A 26,227-nucleotide genomic window follows, 5' to 3' on the forward strand; every position below is an offset into this window, starting at 1 on the left:
GGGTGACCAGTCAAGCCTCCTGATGAGACGACACTGCAGCTAAGACATACATTTCAATTAAGTAGGATTCCAGTCAAATGAAGATCTGACAATACTGTTCCAGGTAAAGGAAACAAAGGTAAAGATCCTGCGAAGGAATGAGTGTGGGGTGCTCCAGAGACAGCAAGAAGGCTAGTGCGGCTCGAGCACAGCGAGCGAGCCAGAGAGGGGAAGCCAGAGCGGGAGCGACAGCACACGTGGCATCATCAGCCCCAGTAATGCACTTGGACTTCAGTCTAAAAGTGATGAAACCCGGCTTACCAGGGTTTTGACCAGAAGACTGACATGATCTGATGCACAAAGAGAACTCTGGCTGTTACACAGTGAACAGACTGTACAGAAGCAAGAATGGAAGCAGGAAGACTACTTAGACTTTGGTCATCAGCCAAACAAGAGAAGTGGAAAAGATAGAGTCTCGGGTGGGCCACAGTGTGATCAAAAAATGGTGGTGGATACTGAACAAAGGAATTTTAAGGCCAAGGTGTGGGACAGATTATCAACATGGATGTTGCAGAGTCCAAGAACAATAAATAACAGGAGTAGTGCTAGTGCAAAAACCATGACTGGGGTATAGTCATCAGTGAATGGGTGCAGGGAGTGGGGACACCAGCAACAAGGGGAGCTGTCGGGTGGCATAATGGGACCACAGGGCATTAAAGGAGCTGGAGCTCTGCCAACGGGAGGCAGAGAATTTGGAAGTGACAATATGGACCCAGGGAGAACTTCACCCATACCTGCAGAGGGTGTGTGGGGGAAAAAGCAGCCTCTACGTGAAGAGAGCCACAGGGGAAACAGTGTCACTCAGGGAGGCAGATTCCAGTTAGAAAAAAAATTTAATGGGAGTATCTGGAGAAGAAACTGAAGACATGGAGGAGTGTGCCAATGACATGCTATTGTGAGGATGTGAGATATAGATACAGAGTTAGGAAAAGATCCGGATAAAGTTGTATCTTTATCATTTAGCACAGGGCCTCAGGCATAGGCCCACAGATGTTATTATCATAGCATTTAACACAATTTATCATTTTAGTGCTTATTTACTATGTTATCTACATCCCTCAAGTAAGGCTTATGAAGGTAGGGGCATTTTCTGTTTTATTCACGTCTGTATCCATAGAACAGAAGCTGGTAGGTAACTATGGGCTCAATAATATCACTAAATGAATTAATGATAATACTTCTATGTCTTCTCACAGTATTCAACCAAGTTCATATTTGCTTGTGAATGGGAAAACATCCTGATAGAATTAGGAATTGAATTAACCTCCAACCATTCACATAATATAGAGTAAACACAAATCATATAGAAGTGTTACAAACGAAATAACTGCTTGAAACAGGTAAAGGATGGGGCATCCCAGACAAATTATAAATCAACTGTATAAGGTGGGCAATCCTATTGTTATTTCTAAGCTTATCAAACTGCAAGTACTTGATTATAATTTTTTAAATAGCAAGATGACCAATGACTCATGGTCTCTTTCCTATTCACCTTCATGTTTCCAAGTATTAAAATCTCAGTGTATTTTTATTGTAAATAACTTGGTGATTGTCTAAACAAAGATTATTTTTGGCTAGTCTAGTCTCACTCTTTTGGACAGAGCAGAAATTCTCTGACATATTAAACAGAAATACTTCAAATTAAAGTATGCTACTCTTTCATTCTACGACTGAATCGCAAAGTGAAGTTGAAATAAGCTGTCCATTAATCTAGTGGCAACCCAAAGATGGGAACCTGTACTTAGTGTTATGGAATGAATTGTATCCTCCCCAAATCCAGAGGTTGAAGCCCTAATCCCAAGATCTCAGAATGTGACTGTATTTGAAGATGGGGCCTTTAAAGAGGTTAATTAAGGTTAAATGAGTTCACAGGGTGGGTGTCTGATGCATGTGACTGGTGTACGAGGAGGAGACACCAGGGATGCACTAGTGCAGTGAAGGGCCACATGAGAACACAGGGAGAAGCCAGAGAGCGAGGTCTCGGAATAAATCAATTTCCAGCACCCTGATCTTGGAATTCTAGCCTCCAGAACTGAGAGAAAATAAATTTCCATTGTTAAAGGCACCCAGTCTGTGGTATTTCATTACAGCAATCCTAGCAAACTAGTGAAGTTAGTATTTTCCATGTCACCTTTTCTAAATGAGTATGGTATTTAAATATAAACACATAAACACCATTTAGCTGTCATCACTTAAGAGAATTTCCCTTTGAAAAACCGATTAAATTCTGTTTTTATCAGATTACAGGTATTTTCTGATTAAGTTTGGTTTTCCTGTTTTTTTTTAATCCTATGAATAGTACATGGGATTTCCTTAATAACAATCTTTAGTTGAAGAAAATCTATGCCTTATCCACTGACAAAGGTATAAGTTTCAGAGAATGCGATGCTTACCGAATCGATCTGATCTAAAGAAATCTTCCCAACATTTCCCTGTGTGTTGTAATCTTGACCAGTGTAGGAATGACTAAAAATAAAAAGAACAAACTATTAAAATAGAATTGATAAAACATTTTGATCACTTCAAAGGAAATTTTTTATTCTGATATAAAGTCACAGTGAGAAAATATTTTCCATATAAACCTTAGCAGAAACATAGCCAAGTGTTTTAAAGGTATTTAATGGAATAAATTTAAGTATCTTACCCCAAAATAATGCAAAAATATAGTGACCATCTAGATTTCCTGATTCCTAGTCTAGCATGCCATTTTCATTTCTTAGAAGCATAATGCAAATTGTTGTTCAAGTTCAAACCTCTATTATTGATCCCTTATTAACAGCACAGCAGCGTAGCAAAGAATAAACTAGAGTTTAAATCAGGAACCATCACTAACTAATGGCAGGTCCTGGAGCAATTTACTTAGACTCTGTATCTCAGGCTCCGTATCTGTCAAGTGGAAACACTAATGCCTGCTTTGCAGTGTTGATAGATCATAACTGAAATAATTTTTGAAGGACCTGACATATAGTAATCACTATTTATTAAAATAAATAACATCTGGATAACACTTTACATGTGCAGAGTCCTTATCTATAGGCTCTAATTACATCCTCAAGACAACCCTGAGAGAGCATTTTTATTTTACATTTGACAACAAGGAAATGTAGGGTCAGAGGAGTTAGGAACTCGTTAGATCAGAAAGCAAGGCAGCAGTACAAACGTTTTGACTCACAATTCCCTGCTTCTTCACTATACCATGCCATCCTCTTCCCTATAATGCACCGCCCTGTAGTATTATTCAGAAATTAGGAAATAAAATATGGCATGTACTACCTAAAGCCATCCACATTTGTAATCTCCCTGACACAACACCTTACCCACGCAGACATTAACATACAACATTGCGAAAAACAGCTGCTAGGTTACATAGAAAACCCCAGTCAAATCATGGTTTATGCAGACTCAACACTAAAGGGAAATTCTGGAGTGAGGTATCACTATGACCATAATGAATGCCAGATTCTCTCATTTCTACTTGCTCAGTATGAATTTTTGCTGAACAATATACACTCAAAAGATACTGTATAGAAAAGCTGCTGTTCCTAGTCAATCAACTAATTAAACAATGGATGTGGGTTATGTAGCAAAACTAGTTTTGGGGGTATGCCAATATCATGGGATGCCACAGCCACCAGCTAGGAGACTGTTAGAAATTTAGATTTCCCCTCTCTATAGTACTCCTTCCGTCAGCTAAGAATGGCCTGAGAATTGTTCATGGCATCCAAAACTCAGCTAAGTTAAATCAAAGAGAAAAAATATGCAATGTGCTAATTGAAATTTATAAAGTATATTCCAGTACACACAGCAACTGCAGTCTTGACCAGTAAGTACAGAAAAAAAAGAGGATGTGGGGGGAGGCAGCATGATCCTACAGAGAACCACCCAGTTGGGAGGCACTAGGCCATTCCACTGACCCCTGTGTCAGCTTCTTAGTCTGTTAAGTTGATTATAGTTATCTCATACAATTGTTCAGTTCAAATAAATTAACAAATACTGAAGTCCTCTATAAATGATAAAATGATGTACAAACATGATTATAGTTAATGAGTAAATAGAGCTAAATGGTTACTAAACCTAAGGAAGTTTTTCTCAGTTCAGAATGATGTAATAAATTAAGTATATAGAGAAGATATATAAAGAGGACACACACATTTGCTTGAATTGCAATATAAAATGCTTGTTCCTCAACACTTTGACAGAATATACAAAATGGCCAAATTCCAAGAGATAAAGGTAAAGAGAATGGGAACAGTGATTAATGATGCAAAGACTCTATTCAGCATTAATAACTACCAAGAGAACATAAGGCAACTGTATGGACACTACACTTCTAAAATTATTACTAAGAGGCAGGAAGATGATTACCAGGCAACCCAGTAAGAGCCCTCATGAAACTCATGGGAAGAAAAATTAAAGAAATAAGATCTTAAGTGTCTGAATTAGGAATGAGCTTTCTCCTCTACTCATTCGTAATCAGAAGAAGTAACATGTCATGGTTAGAGGAGTTGGTACATCACAACTAATTAATACATAGTTGAACCAGTGATGGACAGAGGAGGCTGAAGCGGGGTGGGGTGGTGGGGAGTTTTGGATACAACACAAGAGAGGCAAGTCATGGGAAGCACTATATGGAAAGTGTAGGCAAGAATTGACAAAACCAGGTTTACATTTGAGAAAGAAAGCAGTGTGGAAAAATGACTAGAAAGGGGAGCGACTGGACAACAGAAAAGCAGTTGAAAGAACTACTCTAGGCAAGAGAAGATGAAAGCCTGACAAAGCAGTGGCAACAGATGGAGAAAGGAGGCAGTCAGGGTAGAAGAAAATGCAACAAATAATACTGCCATGAAAGACTCAAGATCCTAAACAACAATTCACTTTAGCTCATGAAACCGGACCTTTGACTTTTACTTGGAAGTGCTAAAAGATGTTAATAAATGAAATGCATAGCAGGTCCCCAGGAAAGGTTAAGCCCCCTTCCTCCACACTGAGAGCTCAGTGTCAGCTTTGTATCAATGCTTCCAAATGAATGCATCTGCTACCCTAATGAATGAAGACATATATAGTGAACTATCAGAATATATTATTTTCATGATTTTTTTTTTAAAAATGGACCAATTTTATGAATGAACATTTCTTAATCATTGTTCTGGGGAAACACAGAAATAATACTCATAATTTTTAACAATTGCTGATTGGTTCAGGATACACACACACACACAAACACAGAAATTCTGTCTTCTGTCCATTTTAAATAACCACAGCTTTATTTGGAGAAACTCATTGTCACGTATAGTTTGTAACAAGAGGAATTGAGTAGGCATAAAAAAAGCTTTCCTGAGTCTAACCTTTCATAAAAGAATTGAGATGTACCACAAATTCCATTTTGTTTCAATACAGCAGACCAAAAAACATTTTAATGGGCCACAAAATTCAGATTATGTCAATAATCACTATTTCACCAATTATAAAGAGGAATTTTTGATTAATAAGAGAATCTTAAAAAATCAACATGTGATTTAATCCCCAATTTAGCCAGTAATTTGCCACAAATAAAAAGGAAAAAAGACAAGCAAAACCATGCACTTTGTTGAACTATAAATATGGGAGCTAAGGGATTAGGAATTTCAGTGACTTTCTTGCATTTGCTATTGAAAGCTTGTCTAATGTGCTAGCACATCAGGTAAAAGACACTAACGGTGAAATGTTAGTTTTCTCAAGTTACCAAAAAAAAAAACCAGAAAAGTAGTGAAAACAATACAGATGTGGTTCAGTGAGTATTCAATTACATTAGAATACTGTCTGAAGATACTGTGTTGTAAAAGGATAAAGCATACTTTTCCTAAAATGGAGCAGTCCTACACGGTTCCAGCACAAACACCTTCACAACTCAAACAGACCATAAAAAGGCATAAACCTAGGATGAACTTTTTTTAATGCCATTAGACTCTGTAACAGACATTTTTCCACATCCCAGTTGTTATCCTTATCTGGATATAAGATTCTAATTACCAAATAAAAAAATTGCTTTCAAGAGTGTTTGTATAGGCCCTCAATCACTCAATAAGCACTTTTGTGACCGAGGAAAAGTCACAAAGGAGTGAAGGGATCCCGAGATGATCCAGAGCCAGAGCGTATGCCGTGGTGAGGGCCGCAGCGATGCTCAAAACAAATGTGCCCGAGCCTGCGGAGGGTGGGTGTCTTCTCAGAGAAGGCTGGTCACAGAAATAAGCAAGTGCAGCACCCAACGTTGAGCAAGGAAATGGCACTGAGCAGCCAGTTTGATCCAGAAACAGAGACTGCGGGAGCGGCGGCCTGGGCCTGGGACTGGCACAGAAGGCAGAGACGAGAGGAAGATGACAGTCAGTGAGAACGAGGGACTGGGGGGTAAAGCAGAAGAGTAAGAGATTATAGTCAGAAAGTAATTTGAGTTTGGAGGCTTAGAAGTGGGATGTGATGACTACATAAAAGTCAAAGGCCTGGCTGCTTTAGAATTTTTATCATTTGTAGTTTAACAATTTCATATGCACTAAAACATTCCTAAATTGTGACCAAGTTCATAAAAGTATGTGATTTGAGTTTATTTAGGTTGTTGGAGGATTTAAAAGAAATCATGTGACAAGGAGGTGGCATTCTGCAATAACAAGAAAGTCTGTTTTTTCTCAGGATCTGGAAAGTTAGCATGTAGCAGAGAGACAGGAGAGATCAGCAAAGCCAAGGAAATCTCTGAACCACAGTTCACAGATGAAGGTCTTGGCTGAGGCGGCAAAAAAGACAAGCAGAGGCAAGGGGGGAAAATGCTGAAATTGGGCAGACCAGTCATGAAATGCAGGTCTCTACACAAAAACCGTTAAAAATAAAAAGCAAACTTTAAATCCTGTCTTCTTTTGCAGTAACATAGTGTTAAGTGTACATTTTAACGAAAATTTAAGGTTTTGTCAAGTATAAAACCTTTAAAAACTTACATGTATGTACTATGTATAAAATGGTATTTTCTAAGAAAACAGAATTTGCAATTGTATATAAGGAAACTTCTGCTTACACAGAAGTAATTCAGAGTTTGTCCTTATTTTCGTTTTGTTTTAAGGTGATGGTCCTAAGTTATCTAATCTACTATAAGAGAACTAATAGCATACAAAATATATAAAAGCACCTCATACTATGGCGTTTGTTCAGTAAACTTACATGCAACTTAATTAAAACTCAGTCACATTTGAGGAACTTTTTCCTCCCATATTATCTTACTCATTAAACAGTAAGAGGTAAGCACAGATAGTTTTCTAATATAGCTCAAAATCACAGTAAATAGAAAATTGTAAAGCTAACAGTTTCAACAAATTGAAAGCTGAAAGGAGAGAAGACTTTAAAAATATCAATAACATATGTCTGTAACCAATTTAAAATGATCCTATTTAAAATCCAATTGTATCAATCTGGTGGGGGTGGAGTACGGTCTGCTGGATAAGTGAGACAGGAAGGTATAAGTATCATAGTCACACAGAACTAGTTTTCCCCAAAAAATGACTACACAAACATCTAATTTACAGAATAAAAATACAGTGTCTATATATAAAAAGGAAAATGTGAAGCAGATACATATTCACACATGACTTGTGATTCGTAAGTGAAAGGCAGACCTATGCCTGGTCTTTGTAGAATGGAGAAATTTAAGTCCTGTTCAACGTACCACAAATATCAATATGAGCACTTAGGCACTCAACAGGGAATTCTTTTTGAGTATTGAAACTGAAAGCTGAAAACAAAAAAGAAGAAATTAAAGTGGGTTTGTGGATCTCATGGCAAGATTAGCTGGTTAAGAAAAAAAAATACTCTTTTCATGCTGTGACATTGATTGTTAAGAGAAGATGGATCATCACACCTTGGCTCTAGGAATGGCATTCACAGCTCCACTACCAGGACATGAATGCCACAGTGCATAACTGACAAAATGAGACAGCAAAAGTCAGGTTTTCAAAGGTGATTACTTCCCCAATCATTTCCTTCTTTTCCAACTTGTGAGGAAACCTTGAGGGAGTAAACAAGGAATAGATTTCAGTTTAGGAATTAGCTGCAACTCCCCTTTATTTGCATAATTTCTCCAAATCCAATTTGCCCAAGGCAATTATGGAGGCAAAACTGAGTCAGGGAGTCGGCAGAGCAGAGTGATGGGGAGTCTAGGTACCAATCCACTGTCTCGGGTGTGTATGCATTTACTATCTGAGCGACTTTGCAAAAACCTCCTAATCTCTTTCAGTTTCCTCACTAGTAAACAGGGGTCATAAAAGGGAACACAAAAGTAACTCCTTCAAAGGGTGTTGTGAGGATAAAATGAGATGTTTGTCAAAGAGATTCTCTCAGTATTTTTCACTACAATTGTAATCATCACCATCCAGGCCTAAATTTATTACAGTTAAAGGTTTTGGTTGTTGTTTTGGTCTCTTCTTAACATTCATCAGTTTCTTCTTTTGAATATTAGGAAAAAGCATATTTCTCTCCTAACTTTGTTATACTATCACATAAAATATTTAATCTTAAAGTAGGAGAATCTAGATGTCCTTGAATAACCTGATGATCTATAAAGTCCAGTCTACACTTACACTCTTATGAAGTTTCCAAGGTGCAAAAATTCAAATTCAAAGACTGGAGAGTCCCACAGAATCCAGTTCTATGCAGCAGCCAACGTGACTACTGAGCACTTGAAAGGTGTTGTCTGAATTGAGATGTTCAGTAAGTGGGAAGAAATGCACTGGATTTCAAATTCAAAGACTTGGTTTGAAAACATAACATAAAACATGTCAATATTTTTCAAATAGATTACGTGTTGAAATGGTATTTTGGGTTATGAGTTTAATAAGATTATTCAAATTAATTTCACATAAGTAACTTCAAATAATATATGTGGCTCACACTTGGTTTGTGTGGGTCTATGTTTTTACTAGAAAGCACTACTGCAGAATGAGGAGCACATGACAACAGGAGGCAAGGAAATGATTCTCTTAAGAAGCGAGGATACCTACAGAATAACCAACAGACAGGCTGTAACTTCTACTTGCCAACTTAAGATCAGTTTCTGGGGTGGTAAACAGAATATAAGCTGCAAATGGGCCCACTCAAGAAAGGGCTTCAAGTCTACTGCAAATGCGCATATTTTTGCAACATTTTATTTGTGAATCAAGTTTTTACACTTTAGCCAGTTTGCCACTCAGACTGTTAGGAAAGCAATCTTGAATTCTAATTAGTTCAGAGGTAACCTGAAATGTTTCTCTGTGAAAAATAAAGCAACAGCATATTTCTATTTGGGAATTCTGAGGTCTGCTTGGCCCACTTCAACACCTAATTACAACTGCTCGTTCTTCTCTCATTTGTGTGAAGCCATGCCAGATGGGGTACGAATATGGAAAACAGCAAAAACCCAGGGCCAGACCGGAATGAATTCCTCTCCCACCTTCAGGGGGTGTCTCTCTAGAGCCCTCCTTCCCCACCAACAGACAGATTCTGAGTTTCCTAAGACAATAACATATAAAACATGATCTCCTTTCTCTGTCAAACATTTCCCAGTACTCTTGAACCTAAAGAGGTTAACACTACTTACTCCTTCCTACCTGGCAGGCTACAGTTCATCATATTTTAAAAACTGGTGAAAAATAAAAGAAGAGTGAAAAGCATCACAAGCAATCACACCTGATCTCTGCATTAGGGATGCATATTTATTTGGACCATTAAAAAGTAAGCTAATACATCTTTCAAAATGAACTATAATTACCTACATCTGCCGGAGTCCAGCTCCAGTGAGTCCAGGGGTCCCTGAAGGATGGATGACGTCAGCAACTGACGGAATGAATGAGTACACAGACACTAGCAAAAGCTGAAACTGGCCTCTTTTTTCTGAAGTTTAGCAAGGTTATGTATGTTTTGAGTATGCAGTATCACAAAGATTAGATCATGATTCTTTCAGAAAAAATGTTCACATAAAGGTCAATCTTTAAAGATTAGAGATTGCTGGCGCCTTAGCAATCTTCAATTTTTTGTACTAATGCCTGCTTGGCTTCCCTGGAGGTCTTGAAACAAACATGACTTGTTCCCTCACGCCTGGTTGGCCTGGGCCCTACTTGCAGTTTCCTTATTTTTTATTCTAAAATAGCCATGGTTACTATTCATCTGATTAACAAATATAGCTAAGTCTATTTTTCTAGATCTAGAGCATTACATGCAGATTTAAAGAAAAACATCACAACAGTGTATCATTAAAGCAGTGTAGCAAGACTAAGCTAATTGACTGTACTCTTGGTAGGTGCCCAGTTTCACGGAGACAAAAGCGTTGCCCCTGGGGGGACAACGTAAGGGAATAATGACCACTGAATCAGAAGGCACAGGGGCCCAGTCGGGCCACCTCTCTTCCTAGGGGGGGACGCAGGGGCATGTCTGTCTTAGTTCCCTTAAACCATTTACAATAATATCTGTGGCAGTGATCTTTTCTGTTGGGAGAGTCTCTGTAACCATGCCAGGCCCTTTGACACGCCATCATTCACGCTGACTGTCCTTTATTGTTCTGTTACTCCACGAGACCCAACAGGTCTAGGAGTCATTTAGAAATTCCTCATGGGCCGAATTGGGTAGGGAGAGGGAACTGGAACCCACTCAAACAATTCTTATTTATTATAATTTGATACTTGTTTCCAATATCTTCTCCACATCCCCCCTCTTATTATTTTTTAATAAAATGTTGAAATAGTAGGTAAAAGTAATAAAGATCACAGTTTCTAATAGAAAGCTGTTTAACACAGTTTACCTTTTCATAAAAGATATTTAAATCTAGATGTAAAATAAAGATCGAGAGTAGAGTTTAGTGCAGTAGGAAAGCAAGTGTAGACTGTCAGATCCATGCCTATAAGCTGGGTACTGATCCGAGCGAGACAAGGGCAACAACAGTCATGGGCACAGAAGATTTCTCTCAAAACTGGGGGGGGTGAGGTTCTGAGCCTCACCTCTTTTGACCCCCAATTGTTCACCTGATGGCCCCCCTGTGACTGTGCCTGTCTTAGGTTGTTCCTCCCTTGAGGAATCTTACCCGTCTCTGGCTAACCAGTCATCTTCCAGGGCCATACAGGGAGATGAAAGTTGGTAAGTGAGAGAGAAGCAATGTTCTTTGAAAAGGTTAGCTTTTTACTTCTTTGCAGATTTATGCTCCATGGCTTCTATGCCCAGCAGTTGTCTTGAGGTATCTTTACCACCTGGAAGAATTAAGGGGGTCTTGCCTCTAACATTTCTCCCAAAGTATTTTAAATTTGGTTTTCCAAGTTAGGTGTTTAAGTGGCCAATAACAACATTTCCAAACACCATAATAGTAAGGGGAGATAACAGGGATATTCCTTTCAGAAGTCCGCTTTGCAGTTCCTTCTTCTCAGGTGTCTGGGCTGTGCCATCAGATGGCCGGTTCGAACCAGCTCCCGACATACATCATTCCATGAAAGTATATACCAAGTTGCAATACAACCTCCTGGTAAAGCCAGGAGTCTTTACGACACAAATGGAAAAACAATTTCAGGGACAAGGAACTTTTGCAATCACAATTTTACCCACTTGGAATGTTTTTAAAAAAAAACACCCTGTCCACTTAGGCTAAGCTACTCAGACATTTAGAAAGCAAAACCCCTGCAGTCTGGGTTTGTGCGGTGGGTGGGAGGCCAAGGGAGCCCAAGTTACAATATATCATTTCTTACTGTGAAGGATATCACAAGAAAATCCACTCAACAGCTGTCACCACTGAAACTGAAATGAGTTTCTTTTTGCAGCTAAATCCCTAGTAAATGGTATCCAACCTGTGTTAGCCCAGGCGATTTTCCCTGCAGTTATTCCAAATGAGAACACAGTCAATAAAATTCTGTTCTAAACTGAATATAAATTATTTTTCCACAAGCATGAAATTTACTCAATTTTGTGTAAAAAAAACTCCCCCAAAACTACCATCAGACAATATGCATTGTCCTGCATATATTTCTCTACAACTAGGAGAAATTGTATGATTCCAAGAGGCTCACGTATCTGATAAAAATCAGGATCATACGGGTTTCTATACCAGGTAAGAACTCTAAGTGGCACAAATGCTACTTTTCTTTATTTCAGGTTGGCCTCATCTTTCCCCATGTGGTCCACATTTTCTTATTTATTCCAATTTCTAATCGCTGCAATGATCCAATGAACTGCAAGAGAGCTGAAAGTAACATCTTGTTTTTCTATAAAAAATATCTGTACCTTACATTTGTCAAAAGTCATCAAACTGTATCCTTAAAATGACTGCATTTCTCTGTATGTAAACTGGTTTTAAAAGTAAAATACACATATATATCCCTATAAGATACATTAAAACTACACCCCTACACAGGTATTTTCAACATACACATTTAAAGGACCTAACAAATATCTCTATTTTCATAAGTAAACTTGTAATACTCGTTTACATTCTTAGTTTATATTCTGGTAGTATAATGACCCCTGAAATAGAGGCAGTTTTGATTTGGTTTTGACTGAGCCTAGTCAAATGACTTCAATAAGAAAGGGTGCCTGAGAGAGTGCTAACGAGAATTGAGGACTTAGGGAGGGGGTGCAGAGTAGAGTTCTAACATCCAACTGAATTAATACATTAAATTGATGGGTATCTTCTCATTCCCCACAAATAATGTACAGAGTGTGGAATGCTTCTGAGACTGGCTATCATGAGCTATTGGCATTCTAGGATTACCCCCTCAAATTTGTTCCCTAATAACAGTACAGATTCAGGGACACAGTGTTCTGGGGATTTGGGTGGGGTTTTTGGAGAGGAGATGAAGGAGACACACAATGAGTTACTAAAAGTCACAGCCCACAAGTCACATTACATAGTTTCCCTATATACGCCTGTAGTTTTGCAGAAACATTAATGATGGCTCATAATGTTTAAAGCTTTCATTTCACAGATAAAAACAGCAAGATACACAATAGTTTTCCTTTTACTTTGTTTTTTAAATACATGTCTTCGACATTTGGGTAAGTCACTGGGGAGGAAAAAAAGGAGACCTTCTCTACCAAGATCGCATCGAGGAACAGAAAGTGCCCTCAGCCCTCCATGATTAGTTCCTGATTCCCTAAAAAAGAGTCCCCAGCACCAAAATAAAGGTCAAAACCAGCACTGAATTTCTGCAAAGGTGAAGGGTATTTCTTTACCAGAGTTTTTCCTTGGCAGTGAGAGAAAATCTACCAGCTTTTCGTCCAAACCATCATCTCATTCAGTCTCAACAGTTAGTAGTGTTAAAAACAAGACAACGGGTCCCAAGCGGAGCTGCTTACGCTGTGTTACGTCACGAAACCAACACTTAATTTCAGTTCTTCCAGAAATGGCCTCTCAAACCAATAAACTAGAAATGGTCTGGTCAGCACTAACCAGGTGACCTGCCTGACAGACCCACAGCAGCCCATTCTTTGTCTGGCGTGGCTGCCTGGTCCCTGCTCCCTTCGGCCTGCACATCTTTCATTTGCCCAGCTCCTCAGAGCTCCTACCTGCTAATGCATGAATCACTGAAAAAAGCCAGTACGATGTTTAAATTTTATTCAGTTGTCTTTTTTAACAGATTAAAAAAAAAAATCTAAATGAGAGGTAAAACTTTAAATCTTGAAAGTGTTTTCTCCCATCCATTCACTCGTTAAAATGTTTAAGGAGTTCCTCTTCTGCCAGCAATTATTATAAGCAATTGCCAAACAATCTGAACAAACTCCTTGCTCTCATCAACTTACAATGCCAACAAATGTAAAACAAAAAACGAGTAAAATAAAAATGATTTAGCTAGCGCTGTTGCTGCAGAGAAAATAAGGTAATACCCAAAAGCACTTGCAGGTGGCTGCCGGTCGGGTGAACAGGAGCAGACTCTGTGAGGTCTGAGAAGACACCCTGCTGTACTCGTTTGATGACTGTCCCTAGCAGCCTCCCTTGGAGCCTGTGTATGTAGTAGCTCAATTAAAAATTAGCTTTTTGTGTTCACTTTGTATTATTTTTAGTAGAACTACTTTCTAAACAGTTATAAACAATTCATAGGGCATTAAACCTTTGATGAATCTTGGTAGTCTGTCTTTCCTAAGCCCAGTTTATCAAATTTTGTTTTTACTCTGAGTGAACAAAGGTTGACTGTGTCTGGAATGCTGGGAGTCTTCTGTAGGTTAACTAAACATTTAGACTCACAAGATTACTGAAGGTCACTCCTGACATCAGTTGACTCAGAAAGCTCCAGAACAGAAATCACAAGCCTGCCAGTGGGCTGCTTTAAGCATTCCCCTTCTATGGGATTTCTTGCTACAGTCCTGTACAGCTCGGGTGCAAGGAGGCAAAATCTACACCAGTTGAGCGCAGGAGTTGCCCCAGCTTAGGAGCCTCATGACTCTCAATAGCCACAATTTCTTATAATGACTCCATATGTGCAGCTTCCAGGGCCATCTCATATTCAGAACTCTAGAATCCATTAATTGAAAACCATTATGATTTTTAAAAATATATGATTATCTAAATATAATTCAAATATGATACAGAACTGCACTGTCCAATCCTGTAACCATTAGCTACAACTGGCTATTAGTATTTTAATTGAAATTAAATAAAATTTTAAACCCAGTTCTTCAATCACACCAGCCATATCTCAAGCACTCTACGGTCATATGCGACTGCTGCTGCTGGGCTCAACAGCACAGGTAGAGAACATTTCCATCATCACAGGAAGTTCTACTGTACAGCGCCAAACAAATTACTTTTCAGCTGCTAATATATCACAGCAACTACCACAGTGCTTTCTCAAGCTTTTTAAGAAAGTTATTTACCATAGCATCAACATTTAATACTTCGTTAGCACTTTATGCATAACACAGTATAAAATAACTAATTTTCTTAATTACTTAGAGGACATTCAATGTTTTAAAAAAAACATAACGAATGAAGAATAGGAAACTCAATAACTACAGATAATAAAATTACTGAAAAGAATAAGTAATAATAAATTTTGCTCCCCAGGAAGGCTGCCAGCATCCACAATCCAGACATCTCTAAGAAACTTTGGATCAGGTGGCTAACAGAAAGCTAAAACGTCTAATTGGGGAAAAGCTACAAAAATACTGTGACCAAGTAAGGCTTAATTATTTCCATGATGCTATGTGCTCCCTACACACAGGTACCTAGAATTATGTACCTACAATGCTAAAAGTTGTCATAATTATAATTACTTTACCTAAAATCCTGTCTTTTCTAATCAACATTAAGTTCTAGAGAGCAGAGATAAATACATATCCCTAGAACCTCTCACATCACGTTTGGTGCTGAGTTCCCTTAATACATGTTAAATAAATGATAAATAAAGCAAACTCTTAGAACGCTCAAAGGTTTGTGGCTGTGTATTTACTAAATAGCTGTCAAACCAACATACCTTCACAAGTCATAGCCATTATGTTCAACCTCATTACAAAGTCTAACACTGACAAGGGTTTATATCTGCCTTGGCTAGATAACCTGATGAGACAGGAAAGATTTTCCTATCTTCTCTCTGTATCATTAAAAAGAAAATCAGTAACTTATTTATATTTTTGTGAAAATCTTTCATTAATCCTTTTTTAAAGTTTGAAAAATGTTAATCTAGGAAAGTGCATTAACCTAACTACAAAACCCCAGGGAAATTCAGTATTGTATATAAATTAAGAGTGGTGGTTTACTGATGAAAAGTAATACAAAAAGCTGTTTTGAACCCCCAAAAGAGAAACCTCACTGTTTAACAGGCAGACCAATGGCCTTCCAAAGATGTTTCCACTCGAATTCCTGGAACCCGTGAATATGTTAGCTTCACAGCAAAAGAAGGCCAGGCATATGTCATTAAGGTTAAGGACCTTGAGGTGGGGAGTTTTTTTGGACGCCCATGTGAGCCACTGTGATCAACATGAGCCTGTAAAAGCAGAAAGCTTTCTCAAGGTAGAGGCAGAGAGATGCAGTAGAAAGGGAAGTCAGATCTGAAGCATGAGAAGGACTTGAGGCAACCTAGCTGGCTCTGAGATGGGAGCCGCCTGCAAGACCAGAAAGCCCTCCAGGAGTCGTGGAGAGCAGGAGGAGGAGTGGGCAGCCTGCAGGGGGCAGCGACGGGGCCTTGGCTGACAGCCAGCCAGGAAACAGGGCCCTCAGTCCTACAACCGTAAGCAATTTTAGTCAAAACATGACTAAGTTGGATGTAGATTCTTCCCTAGAGCCTCCAGTAAGGACCACAGCCCTGCTGAAATCTTGATTTTAGCTCCATGAGAAAAGCCTGTCAGGTTTCTAACCCATAGAGTGGTATGATAACAAACGTGCAGTTTTTATCCACTAAATCTATGGTGATTTGATATAGCTACAACAGAAGGTTCTAACCTAGACTCACTAATTAAGTTTAAAATTCAGCTTCCTGAATTCCATCGTTTTCAAGTCACTGGTTCACTTGTTAGGAACTCTCCCACTGTCTTACCTGTGCAATGTGACACCCTTAGAATAATGAACTCCCTTGTACTTTCAATGCATAACCCTCAGGCGTGCTGTGATCTTCATCTGCTAGAAAACATCTATGCACGGCACTTCCTTCTTCATGAGGTCACTACAGATTTACTTCAACTGGCCATACAGAAACTGTTAACAGTCTATAATTTTATTTAACCAAAAAAGTCTAAATACCCAATAAAATGGGAAGGGTGAATAGATATATATCTATCCTCAGTTGAATATTATAGTCACTTAAAATTAGAGACATGGAAATCAATTTTCTATTTTATTACATAGTGATGACATAGTAAATGAAAAAGAATTCTTAAAAAAGTTTAACCACCATAGTTATACATAAAAATATTCACAGAGATTACAACAAAAGCCAAGCAGAGGCTGTATTAGTGAGGTAGGATTCATTTCTTATATTTTCCCAAATTTTATATATTGTGCATATAAATTTTATCAAAAACCATTAAATGACATTATATTTGTAACACAATCCACACACAGATACCACCTCTCAAAATAAGATTTCCTACCTTTCTCTTTACTTGATTAATCTGCCACAATTATCCCTGTATAGCCGTACGCGTGCGTGCGTGCATGCATGAGTGCGTGTGTGTGTGTGTGTGTGTGTGTGTGTCTTCTTTCTCTGTTACAATACAAATTTGAGTTAAGGGGCCAAATCTGTTAGCTCCTTTATACATAATCACTGTATTTATTATAGCATCCTTAACACAACAAGCTGATTTTAACAAAATGCTTACTCTTGACAAGTACAAAGGCATGAACATTTTCCACACAGATATGAAAAAATGGTAACAATTCAAAGACAATAAATAATGGAAAAAATATATCCTTTCTGACTTATTACTATCTTACAAGCCACCTGGAAAACCTTTATAATAATCACTGAGCTAAAAGCTTGTGCCGTTGCTCCTGGAAAAGAAAGAGCTCCAGGTGCTGCATGGACTGGAAACAGGTGATGAGAAGGAGCCGGTCAACAACGGCAGCACGTGGACCGGGTCAATGAGGATTTCCTATTGGCCCTCAGCTGGTGAAAGTCTCTATTTACTAAACCTTTTCAAGCACATGAATGCCCACACACTTTTGATTTCAAAATGAGAATAATTCAAAAAGAAAACACTGAGAACTGTACCACTATGAATATCGGGGGAAGCTTCCTTACAGAGAGTACATTTCTCATATAAAATCTGACAGCATATTCTTTAGAGGATAAATAGAAACTCATGTGTACCTATTAACCAAATGCACTACATTAGGAATAATAATTTACAAAAGTAGTCTGCAATAATATCAACTAAAGGAAGAGGCTTTCATTATTTTAAATGACTTTAAAATAAGGGGCAATATAAACATCTGCTTACAAATTGAGTATTGCATCTCAAGTTAACCCACGTGATACAGTCCAAGTATTTACTATAGGCACTACTCTTTGCTAGCTTGTTTTACCCTTATTTGACTTCTACTTCATTGTTGGGCTGAAACATGCTAATAAAATTAGGAGAAATAGTGTAACAAATACAAGTTTTAGAAATTAGTTATTCTTTAGTTAAGGGCAAAACATTAAAATGAGAGCAACTATTAAAGTGATCTATTATATGCTGTCCCCATTCCTTTCATATCTTGAGGTGGACGGGTGAAGGAGCAAGATACATACACTGTGGGGAAGGATGTTATTTTCTAGGGAAAAAAAAATTTCAATCACACAACTAAAGTTACCACACGTTTCCCTCTCCAGTATCTCCTGCTTCTACCTTACATCTGTAAGTGATATAATAAATTAAAATGATCTTTAACATATACCCTTGATAATCTAATACCATTATATAAATATTATCCCATACCAGCACCAGGGTAGCAAAGACATTTATTTACAATAAACTTCTACGCTCAGAGGAACATCGCAAGACCTTCATATGTCTCCAAATTAAGAAATCAGTATACCATATCATTCACCCTAGAAGATGCACTAAAGTCACACTGAGATGACACTTCTTAGCTGATATCTAATGATATGTGATTTGAGGAAAGTAGAAATGACGACTTACACAAATTCCCAGTGGCATTTGACATTTAGCATTTTCTGCAAGTCTAAGCAAGTTTATTTCTTCCAATCGAGCAGCTCTTGGTATCAATTTTGAAAAATGGTAAAGTCTTATGAAATCATTCATCTCTTTTGAGGGAAGGGCAGTGTAGTATGTTTCAATAGAAAAATCGGGCTTACTTAACAGGAGCTTGCCGAGGCTCCATCGCCAAACTTTAATGTAGGGATACCGATAAGTGCCGCCCGTTGTCCTCAGTGGGCCGTCCTGAGATGCACTAAAAAGCCAGCTGGGAGGCACTCTGTGAGCTCTGGCCAGTCTCACTCCTTGGGCCCACCTCCCGCTGCCTCCTCTCGGAACTTGCCACTTCGGTTATTTCCTCTTACTCCACAGACCTCCTTGCTCCCTTACCTTGTAAAATACATTAATCTTTCCAATCAAAGGAAAATATAAAACATTTTCTTCCGCCATGAAGCTTATGGATGCAGCCCTCGTTCCCTCCTCACTCTGCCAGGAGGAGCCTACACTCCCTGCATCTCCACAGCCTCATTTCTCATTTTCTCCTTGACGCACCACAAGAACCAGACGTGCACGGGTACAACACTGTGGTTAAGCCACTAGTGGGTCCTGCAAGCCTAATCCAACTGACATCATGTAGTTCTAGCCAAACATTCCTACAGCATTTGACAGGGTTCAACATTCCTATCTGAACTCTTTCCCTTACCTTCTCTGATCCCACTATCGCTTGCTGTGTTCCTATTTCATTCAGGATTTCTCCCCGGGATTTCTACTGGCTTCTCTTTTAACTCTTCTCCTATCCCCACTCCTGCCCATCATAAGTCACTTAACACTGATGTTCTACGGCTTCTACTCTGGGCCAGCTCCCCTCTTCTCGTCACTCTGTCTCCTCCCTGAGTGATGGCAACCATTCCCTTGATTTTAACCGCCACCTACACTGTGACGCTGAGCAAACGGCTCTGTCTGGTATAAGCCGCACTCTTAAAACACCGTCTGTGTTCAGCTACTTGCTAACCATTCCTCCTGTGTGACCCACAGGCATCTGAAGTATGAAACGTCTTGACACTGCTGAACGCATCATCTCACCTGATCTCTCCGCTCCTTCTTAGTTACTGACAACAGCATCCTCCCAGTGAGATTTAAATTTCAGTCCCATCTGAGTACCCACTGTGAGTCCCTACTGGGCTAGGCAGTATGGAATCCAAAACAAGTACTGTCATGACCCCATTACTTAAGGAAATAATTCAGTGTGGGACACAGTTAATGAAAGTGTGTACTTTGTGTTTAATTTTATTATAAAGGCTTACAAATTGTGTAACATGTTTAAGTGTCTATCTCTCAAATTAAATCAAACTGTAAATTCCTTGAGAACAGAAACTATGTCTTACTTTTTATTCCTAGCACACAGTAGGCACTCAGTTACTAATGGATGAACACTACTAATGAATAAAAATAAGTTTGCATTTCCATAAGATACCGAAGCAAAATGTTTATCTGTGTTTAATTTAGCTTTTAAGTAGAGAACTAGGTTCAACTAAGAAAATTTGGACATATCACTTCTACATCCTTAGACTAACATATATTTGTTAAGCAGTATCCCAGATTATCATGTTGGCAAAGTATTACACTAATCCTTTTTGAGTGTCTAAGTCCTGTAAAATGATTAGAGATTTTCTCTGTATTGCTACTTCAATTTTTACAGGTATTTATATCATCTCCCAAATTAGTTTTATTGACAAATTTAATTAAAATGCCATTCATCATTCCTCTATCATTAGAGGCACTAAAGGAAATTAGATATGATAATGATCTCAGTCTTAACCTCCTAATATTCATCCCCTCTAGGTAGCATTTAAACTATAGAGTCCATGCAAATCAATGATGATTAATTTTTTGTAACAAGACCATCATTAGAGTTTTTCCAACCAGGTAGTATTCTCTCCTATTTTGGCCCAAGCAAAAGAAAGGTAAGAGAAAAACATTACTTTTAGACAGCCAAAAGAGACAATTCGATATGCCTGAAAGCTTATCAGGGTTAACTTGATATCAAAGGTTACTTTATAAGCAGTAAGCGTCAGACTGTGCACATCAGCTGCTACCCTACATACAGGTACCTCTGAGATGAGAATAAAATGAGAAACCATTTGGTTTCAGTTGGTGTGTATTACATGTAGCATCTAGTCCTGGTTGCCTAGCAACCAGTTATGCGTGAACTCCACCGAGAATGAAAGCCCTAAACGAATGTACAGTTTGTGCAAGTTTCAAGGACTCAAAGAGAAGTGTCAGTAGTTAATCTAAATTCTAGTCGACAATTACCATACTGAGGTAGAGGAAAGAGAATCCATCATTATCTCACAGAATCAAGTATTTACTAGAGGTGAGATTTAGCCCTTAGGTTCATATCTTCTTAATCAGTGGTTTTAAGAGAAACGATTGTGACAATATGACTTATAAATTATAAACTTTATGCAGAAAAAAAGCCCAAAATATCACTCATAACACACATTCATTCATTCAACAAAACACATAATGAATATCTATTATGCGCCAAATACTGTTCCAGCCACTGGAAATACAAGAATGACAGTCACTTCACAAGCTCTCAAGCAGCTCATGCTATAATGGAATAATCAGACAAGCAAACAAATGATTACAACACCGTCAGTTCGGTAATACACACATTGCCATGGGGGTATTATGGAAACACATGTAAAAAAAATATATCAGATTCAGGATAAGGGGTAGAGGGGAAGGGAACTAAACAGGAACTCAGAGGAGGTGACCTGAGCTCAGTCTTAAAGAACAAAGCCGGTCAAATTACAGATGTGGGGAAGTGAAGGGGAGCCTTCCAGGCAGAAGGAAAAATGTTTGCAAGGGCATAGAGGTGAACAGCGGCATGTTGTCCTAGAGGAACTTGGAGGCATTTGGTGATAACTAGCCGTTAGGGTGCCAGTACTGAAAGAAGAATCCAAAAAGGCCAGGACAGTTCCAGAAGAACTTTATATGCCAGGCTAAGAAGTTCAGTCTTCATCCAGGATGAAATAGGGATACAGAGAATGTAGTTTTTAGCCAGGGAATAATATAATCACTCTGGCAATGATGTGAAAGCAGGCACATCAGGAGAACAAATAAAAGGCACCTACAGTAAGAGAGAGACTCAGAAGACAAAACCAAGAAATTGGGATGGGCAAGAGGGGGGAGTTGAGTAAGTAACTCTAACACAGTGCTCTCAGAAATGTAACAGTTATGTATAGTATTTATGCTACTTAGTCCTGGTGAAATGCTGTCTGAACTCCCTTCCTCCCCCTCCCCTGACAAAACAATTCTGAGGTTAAAAAGTGCCTGGAAAGAAAAAGTTACCAGAGAGAAAGGTAAGAAAGGAGGAAAAGAGGGAGAAGAGAGGGAAGGGAGGAGGGAAAATAAAGAATACTTAAAGATACTAGAAATTAATATCCATCTGAGTTTCTGAATGAGAAGGGATATTTCAAGTTTTAAAAGAATGAACGATCCTATGGATGTAGGTACCTTGGACAGTACAACATAATCAAAAACTTTCAGAAAAGTAACAAACACAACAAAGAATCACCATCCTCTCTATCTAAAGTACAGAAGATAAATAAAACCAGATGTTAATAAATGGGCAAAGACACAGACAGTGGGATTTAACTATCCAAAATATAAATGGATGTTTTAAAACCATACATGACCAAGTGAAGCGACAAAAATAATATCTCTATGATTAACTAATAAACCAGCAACTGTTCTGGCTGCCCCATCTTCTTCAAGGTACAGTAGTATGGACAATCTTATATAATTTTTTTTTAAAAAGAAACGCATATACTTAAATCCTTAAAATGGTTCATATGGACGGGAGGGGCGGAAGATGGCGGCGTGAGTAGAGCAGCGGAAATCTCCTCTCAAAACAACATATATCTATGAAAATATAACAAAGACAACCCTTCCTAGAATAAAGACCAGAGGACACAGGACAATATCCAGACCACATCCACACCTGAGAGAACCCAGCGCCTCGCGAAGGGGGTAAGATACAAGCCCCGGCCCCGCGGGAGCCGAGCGCCCTCCCGGCGGGAGAAGAGCAGGCAGAGCGGGAGGGAGACGGAGCCCAGGGCTGCCGAACACCCAGCCCCAGCCATCCGGGCCAGAGTGCAGGGCCCTCGATACTGGGAAAACAGGGCAGCAAGAACAGTGAGCAGGCACTGGAGGCTGGGCGACAGAGGACATAAGAAAAGCGCGCGACCATTTTTTTTTTTTTGCTTTTTTGCTGCTTTGTTTTGGCGAGCGCTTTTTGGAAGTCTTAAAGGGACAGGGACCCAATACTAGGGAAACAGGGCAGAAAGACCGGTGAGCAGAGGCCTGAGGCTGGCACCGGAGAATAAAGAAAAACGAACGACCACCTTTTTTTTTTTTAATTAAAAAAATTTTTTTTCTTGTTTTTTTTTGTGGTCGTTGTTTTGTTTTGGCGGGTGCTTTTTGGAAGTCTTAAAGGGGCAGGGCGGGTCACTTAATCCAGAGGTAGGGAATCCGGGATCTCTGGGCACCCTAACCCCTGGGCTGCAGGGAGCAGGGAGGCCCCTTAAGGAGATAAATAGCCTCTGAGCAGCTCCTGCTCCAACGCGACTCCACCATTTTGGAGTAGCTGCCCGAGCCAGGCCACGCCCACAGCAACAGCGGAGATTAACTCCATAGCAGCCGGGCAGGAAGCAGAAACCCTGTCTGTGCGCAGCTGCGCAGCACAAGCCACTAGAGGTCGCTGTTCTCCCAGGAGAGGAGGGCCACAAACCAACAAGAACGGACGTTCTTCCAGCCGTTACTCGTCCCAGCTCTGCAGACTATTCCTATCACCATGAAAAGGCAAAGCTACAGGCAGACAAAGATCACAGAGACAACACCAGAGAAGGAGACAGACCTAACCAGTCTTCCTGACAAAGAATTCAAAATAAGAATCATAAACATGCTGACAGAGATGCAGAGAAATACGCAAGAAAAATGGGATGAAGTCCGGAAAGAGATCACAGATGCCAGAAAGGAGATTGCAGAAATGAAACAAACTCTGGAAGGGTTTATAAGCAGAATGGATAGAATGCAAGAGGCCATTGATGGAATTGAAACCAGAGAACAGGAACGCATAGAAGCTGACATAGAGAGAGACAAAAGGATCTCCAGGAATGAAACAATATTAAGAGAACTGTGTGACCAATCCAAAAGGAACAATATCCGTATTATAGGGGTCCCAGAAGAAGAAGAGAGAGGAAAAGAGATGGAAAGTATCTTAGAAGAAATAATTGCTGAAAACTTCCCCACACTGGGGGAGGAAGTAATCAAACAGACCACGGAAATACACAGAACCCCCAACAGAAAGGATCAAAGAAGGGCAACACCAAGACACATAATAATTAAAATGGCAAAGATCAAGGACAAGGAAAGAGTGTTAAAGGCAGCTAGAGAGAAAAAGGTCACCTATAAAGGGAAACCCATCAGGCTAACGTCAGATTTCTCAACAGAAACCCTACAGGCCAGAAGAGAATGGCATGATATATTTAATACAATGAAACAGAAGGGCATTGAACCAAGGATACTGTATCCAGCACAACTATCATTAAAATATGACGGTGGGATTAAACAATTCCCAGACAAACAAAAGCTGAGGGAATTTGCTTTCCACAAACCACCACTACAGAACATCTTACAGGGACTGCTCTAGATGGGAGCACTCCTAGAAAGAGCACAGCACAAAACACCCAACATATGAAGAATCGAGGAGGAGGAACAAGAAGGGAGAGAAGAAAAGAATCTCCAGACAGTGTATATAACAGCTCAATAAGCGAGCTAAGTTAGGCAGTAAGATACTAAAGAGGCTAACCTTGAACCTTTGGTAACCACGAATTTAAAGCCTGCAATGGCAATAAGTACATATCTTTCAATAGTCACCCTAAATGTTAATGGGTTGAATGCACCAATCAAAAGACACAGAGTAACAGAATGGATAAAAAAGCAAGACCCATCTATATGCTGCTTACAAGAAACTCACCTCAAACCCAAAGACATGTACAGACTAAAAGTCAAGGGATGGAAAAACATATTTCAACCAAACAACAGTGAGAAGAAAGCAGGGGTTGCAGTACTAATATCAGACAAAATAGACTTCAAAACAAAGAAAGTAACAAGAGATAAAGAAGGACACTACATAATGATAAAGGGCTCAGTCCAACAAGAGGATATAACCATTCTAAATATATATGCACCCAACACAGGAGCACCAGCATATGTGAAACAAATACTAACAGAACTAAAGGGGGATATAGACTGCAATGCATTCATTCTAGGAGACTTCAACACACCACTCACCCCAAAGGATAGATCCACTGGGCAGAAAATAAGTAAGGACACGGAAGCACTGAACAACACAGTAGAGCAGATGGACCTAATAGACATCTATAGAACTCTACATCCAAAAGCAGCGGGATATACATTCTTCTCAAGTGCACATGGAACATTCTCCAGAATAGACCACATACTAGGCCACAAAAAGAGCCTCAGAAAATTCCAAAAGATTGAAATCCTACCAACCAACTTTTCAGACCACAAAGGCATAAAACTAGAAATAAACTGTACAAATGAAGCAAAGAGGCTCACAAACACATGGAGGCTTAACAACATGCTCCTAAATAATCAATGGATCAATGACCAAATCAAAATGGAGATCCAGCAATATATGGAAACAAATGACAACAACAACACTAAGCCCCAACTTCTGTGGGACGCAGCAAAAGCAGTCTTAAGAGGAAAGTATATAGCAATCCAAGCATATTTAAAAAAGGAAGAGCAATCCCAAATGAATGGTCTAATGTCACAATTATCGAAATTGGAAAAAGAAGAACAGATGAGGCCTAAGGTCAGCAGAAGGAGGGACATAATAAAGATCAGAGAAGAAATAAATAAAATTGAGAAGAATAAAACAATAGCAAAAATCAATGAAACCAAGAGCTGGTTCTTCGAGAAAATAAACAAAATAGATAAGCCTCTAGCCAGACTTATTAAGAAGAAAAGAGAGTCAACACAAATCAACAGTATCAGAAACGAGAAAGGAAAAATCACGACGGACCCCACGGAAATGCAAAGAATTATTGGAGAATACTATGAAAACCTATATGCTAACAAGCTGGGAAACCTAGGAGAAATGGACAACTTCCTAGAAAAATATAACCTTCCAAGATTGACCCAGGAAGAAACAGAATATCTAAACAGACCAATTACCAGCAACGAAATTGAAGCGGTAATCAAAAAACTACCAAAGAACAAAACCCCCGGGCCAGATGGATTTACCTCGGAATTTTATCAGACATACAGGGAAGACATAATACCCATTCTCCTTAAAGTTTTCCAAAAAATAGAGGAGGAGGGGATACTCCCAAACTCATTCTATGAAGCTAACATCACCCTAATACCAAAACCAGGCAAAGACACCACCAAAAAAGAAAACTACAGACCAATATCCCTGATGAACGTAGATGCAAAAATACTCAACAAAATATTAGCAAACCGAATTCAAAAATACATCAAAAGGATCATACACCAT

General features: G+C 39.1%; 1 protein-coding gene across 4 annotated transcripts in view; it reads right to left on the reverse strand.

The window, feature by feature from the left end:
• Positions 1–26,227, reverse strand: part of PRIM2 (DNA primase subunit 2) — a 343,351-nt gene that overhangs the window by 101,651 nt on the left and 215,473 nt on the right. For all 4 annotated transcript variants that reach the window (XM_057493690.1, XM_036916298.2, XM_036916299.2 and 1 more), the window contains one exon: positions 2,433–2,505. In XM_057493690.1, coding sequence (XP_057349673.1) covers positions 2,433–2,505 — 73 coding nt within the window. The remainder of the gene's footprint in view (positions 1–2,432; positions 2,506–26,227) is intronic.

Source organism: Manis pentadactyla, chromosome 16 (assembly GCF_030020395.1).
Source record: "Manis pentadactyla isolate mManPen7 chromosome 16, mManPen7.hap1, whole genome shotgun sequence".
In the NCBI taxonomy this organism is placed as follows: domain Eukaryota; kingdom Metazoa; phylum Chordata; class Mammalia; order Pholidota; family Manidae; genus Manis; species Manis pentadactyla.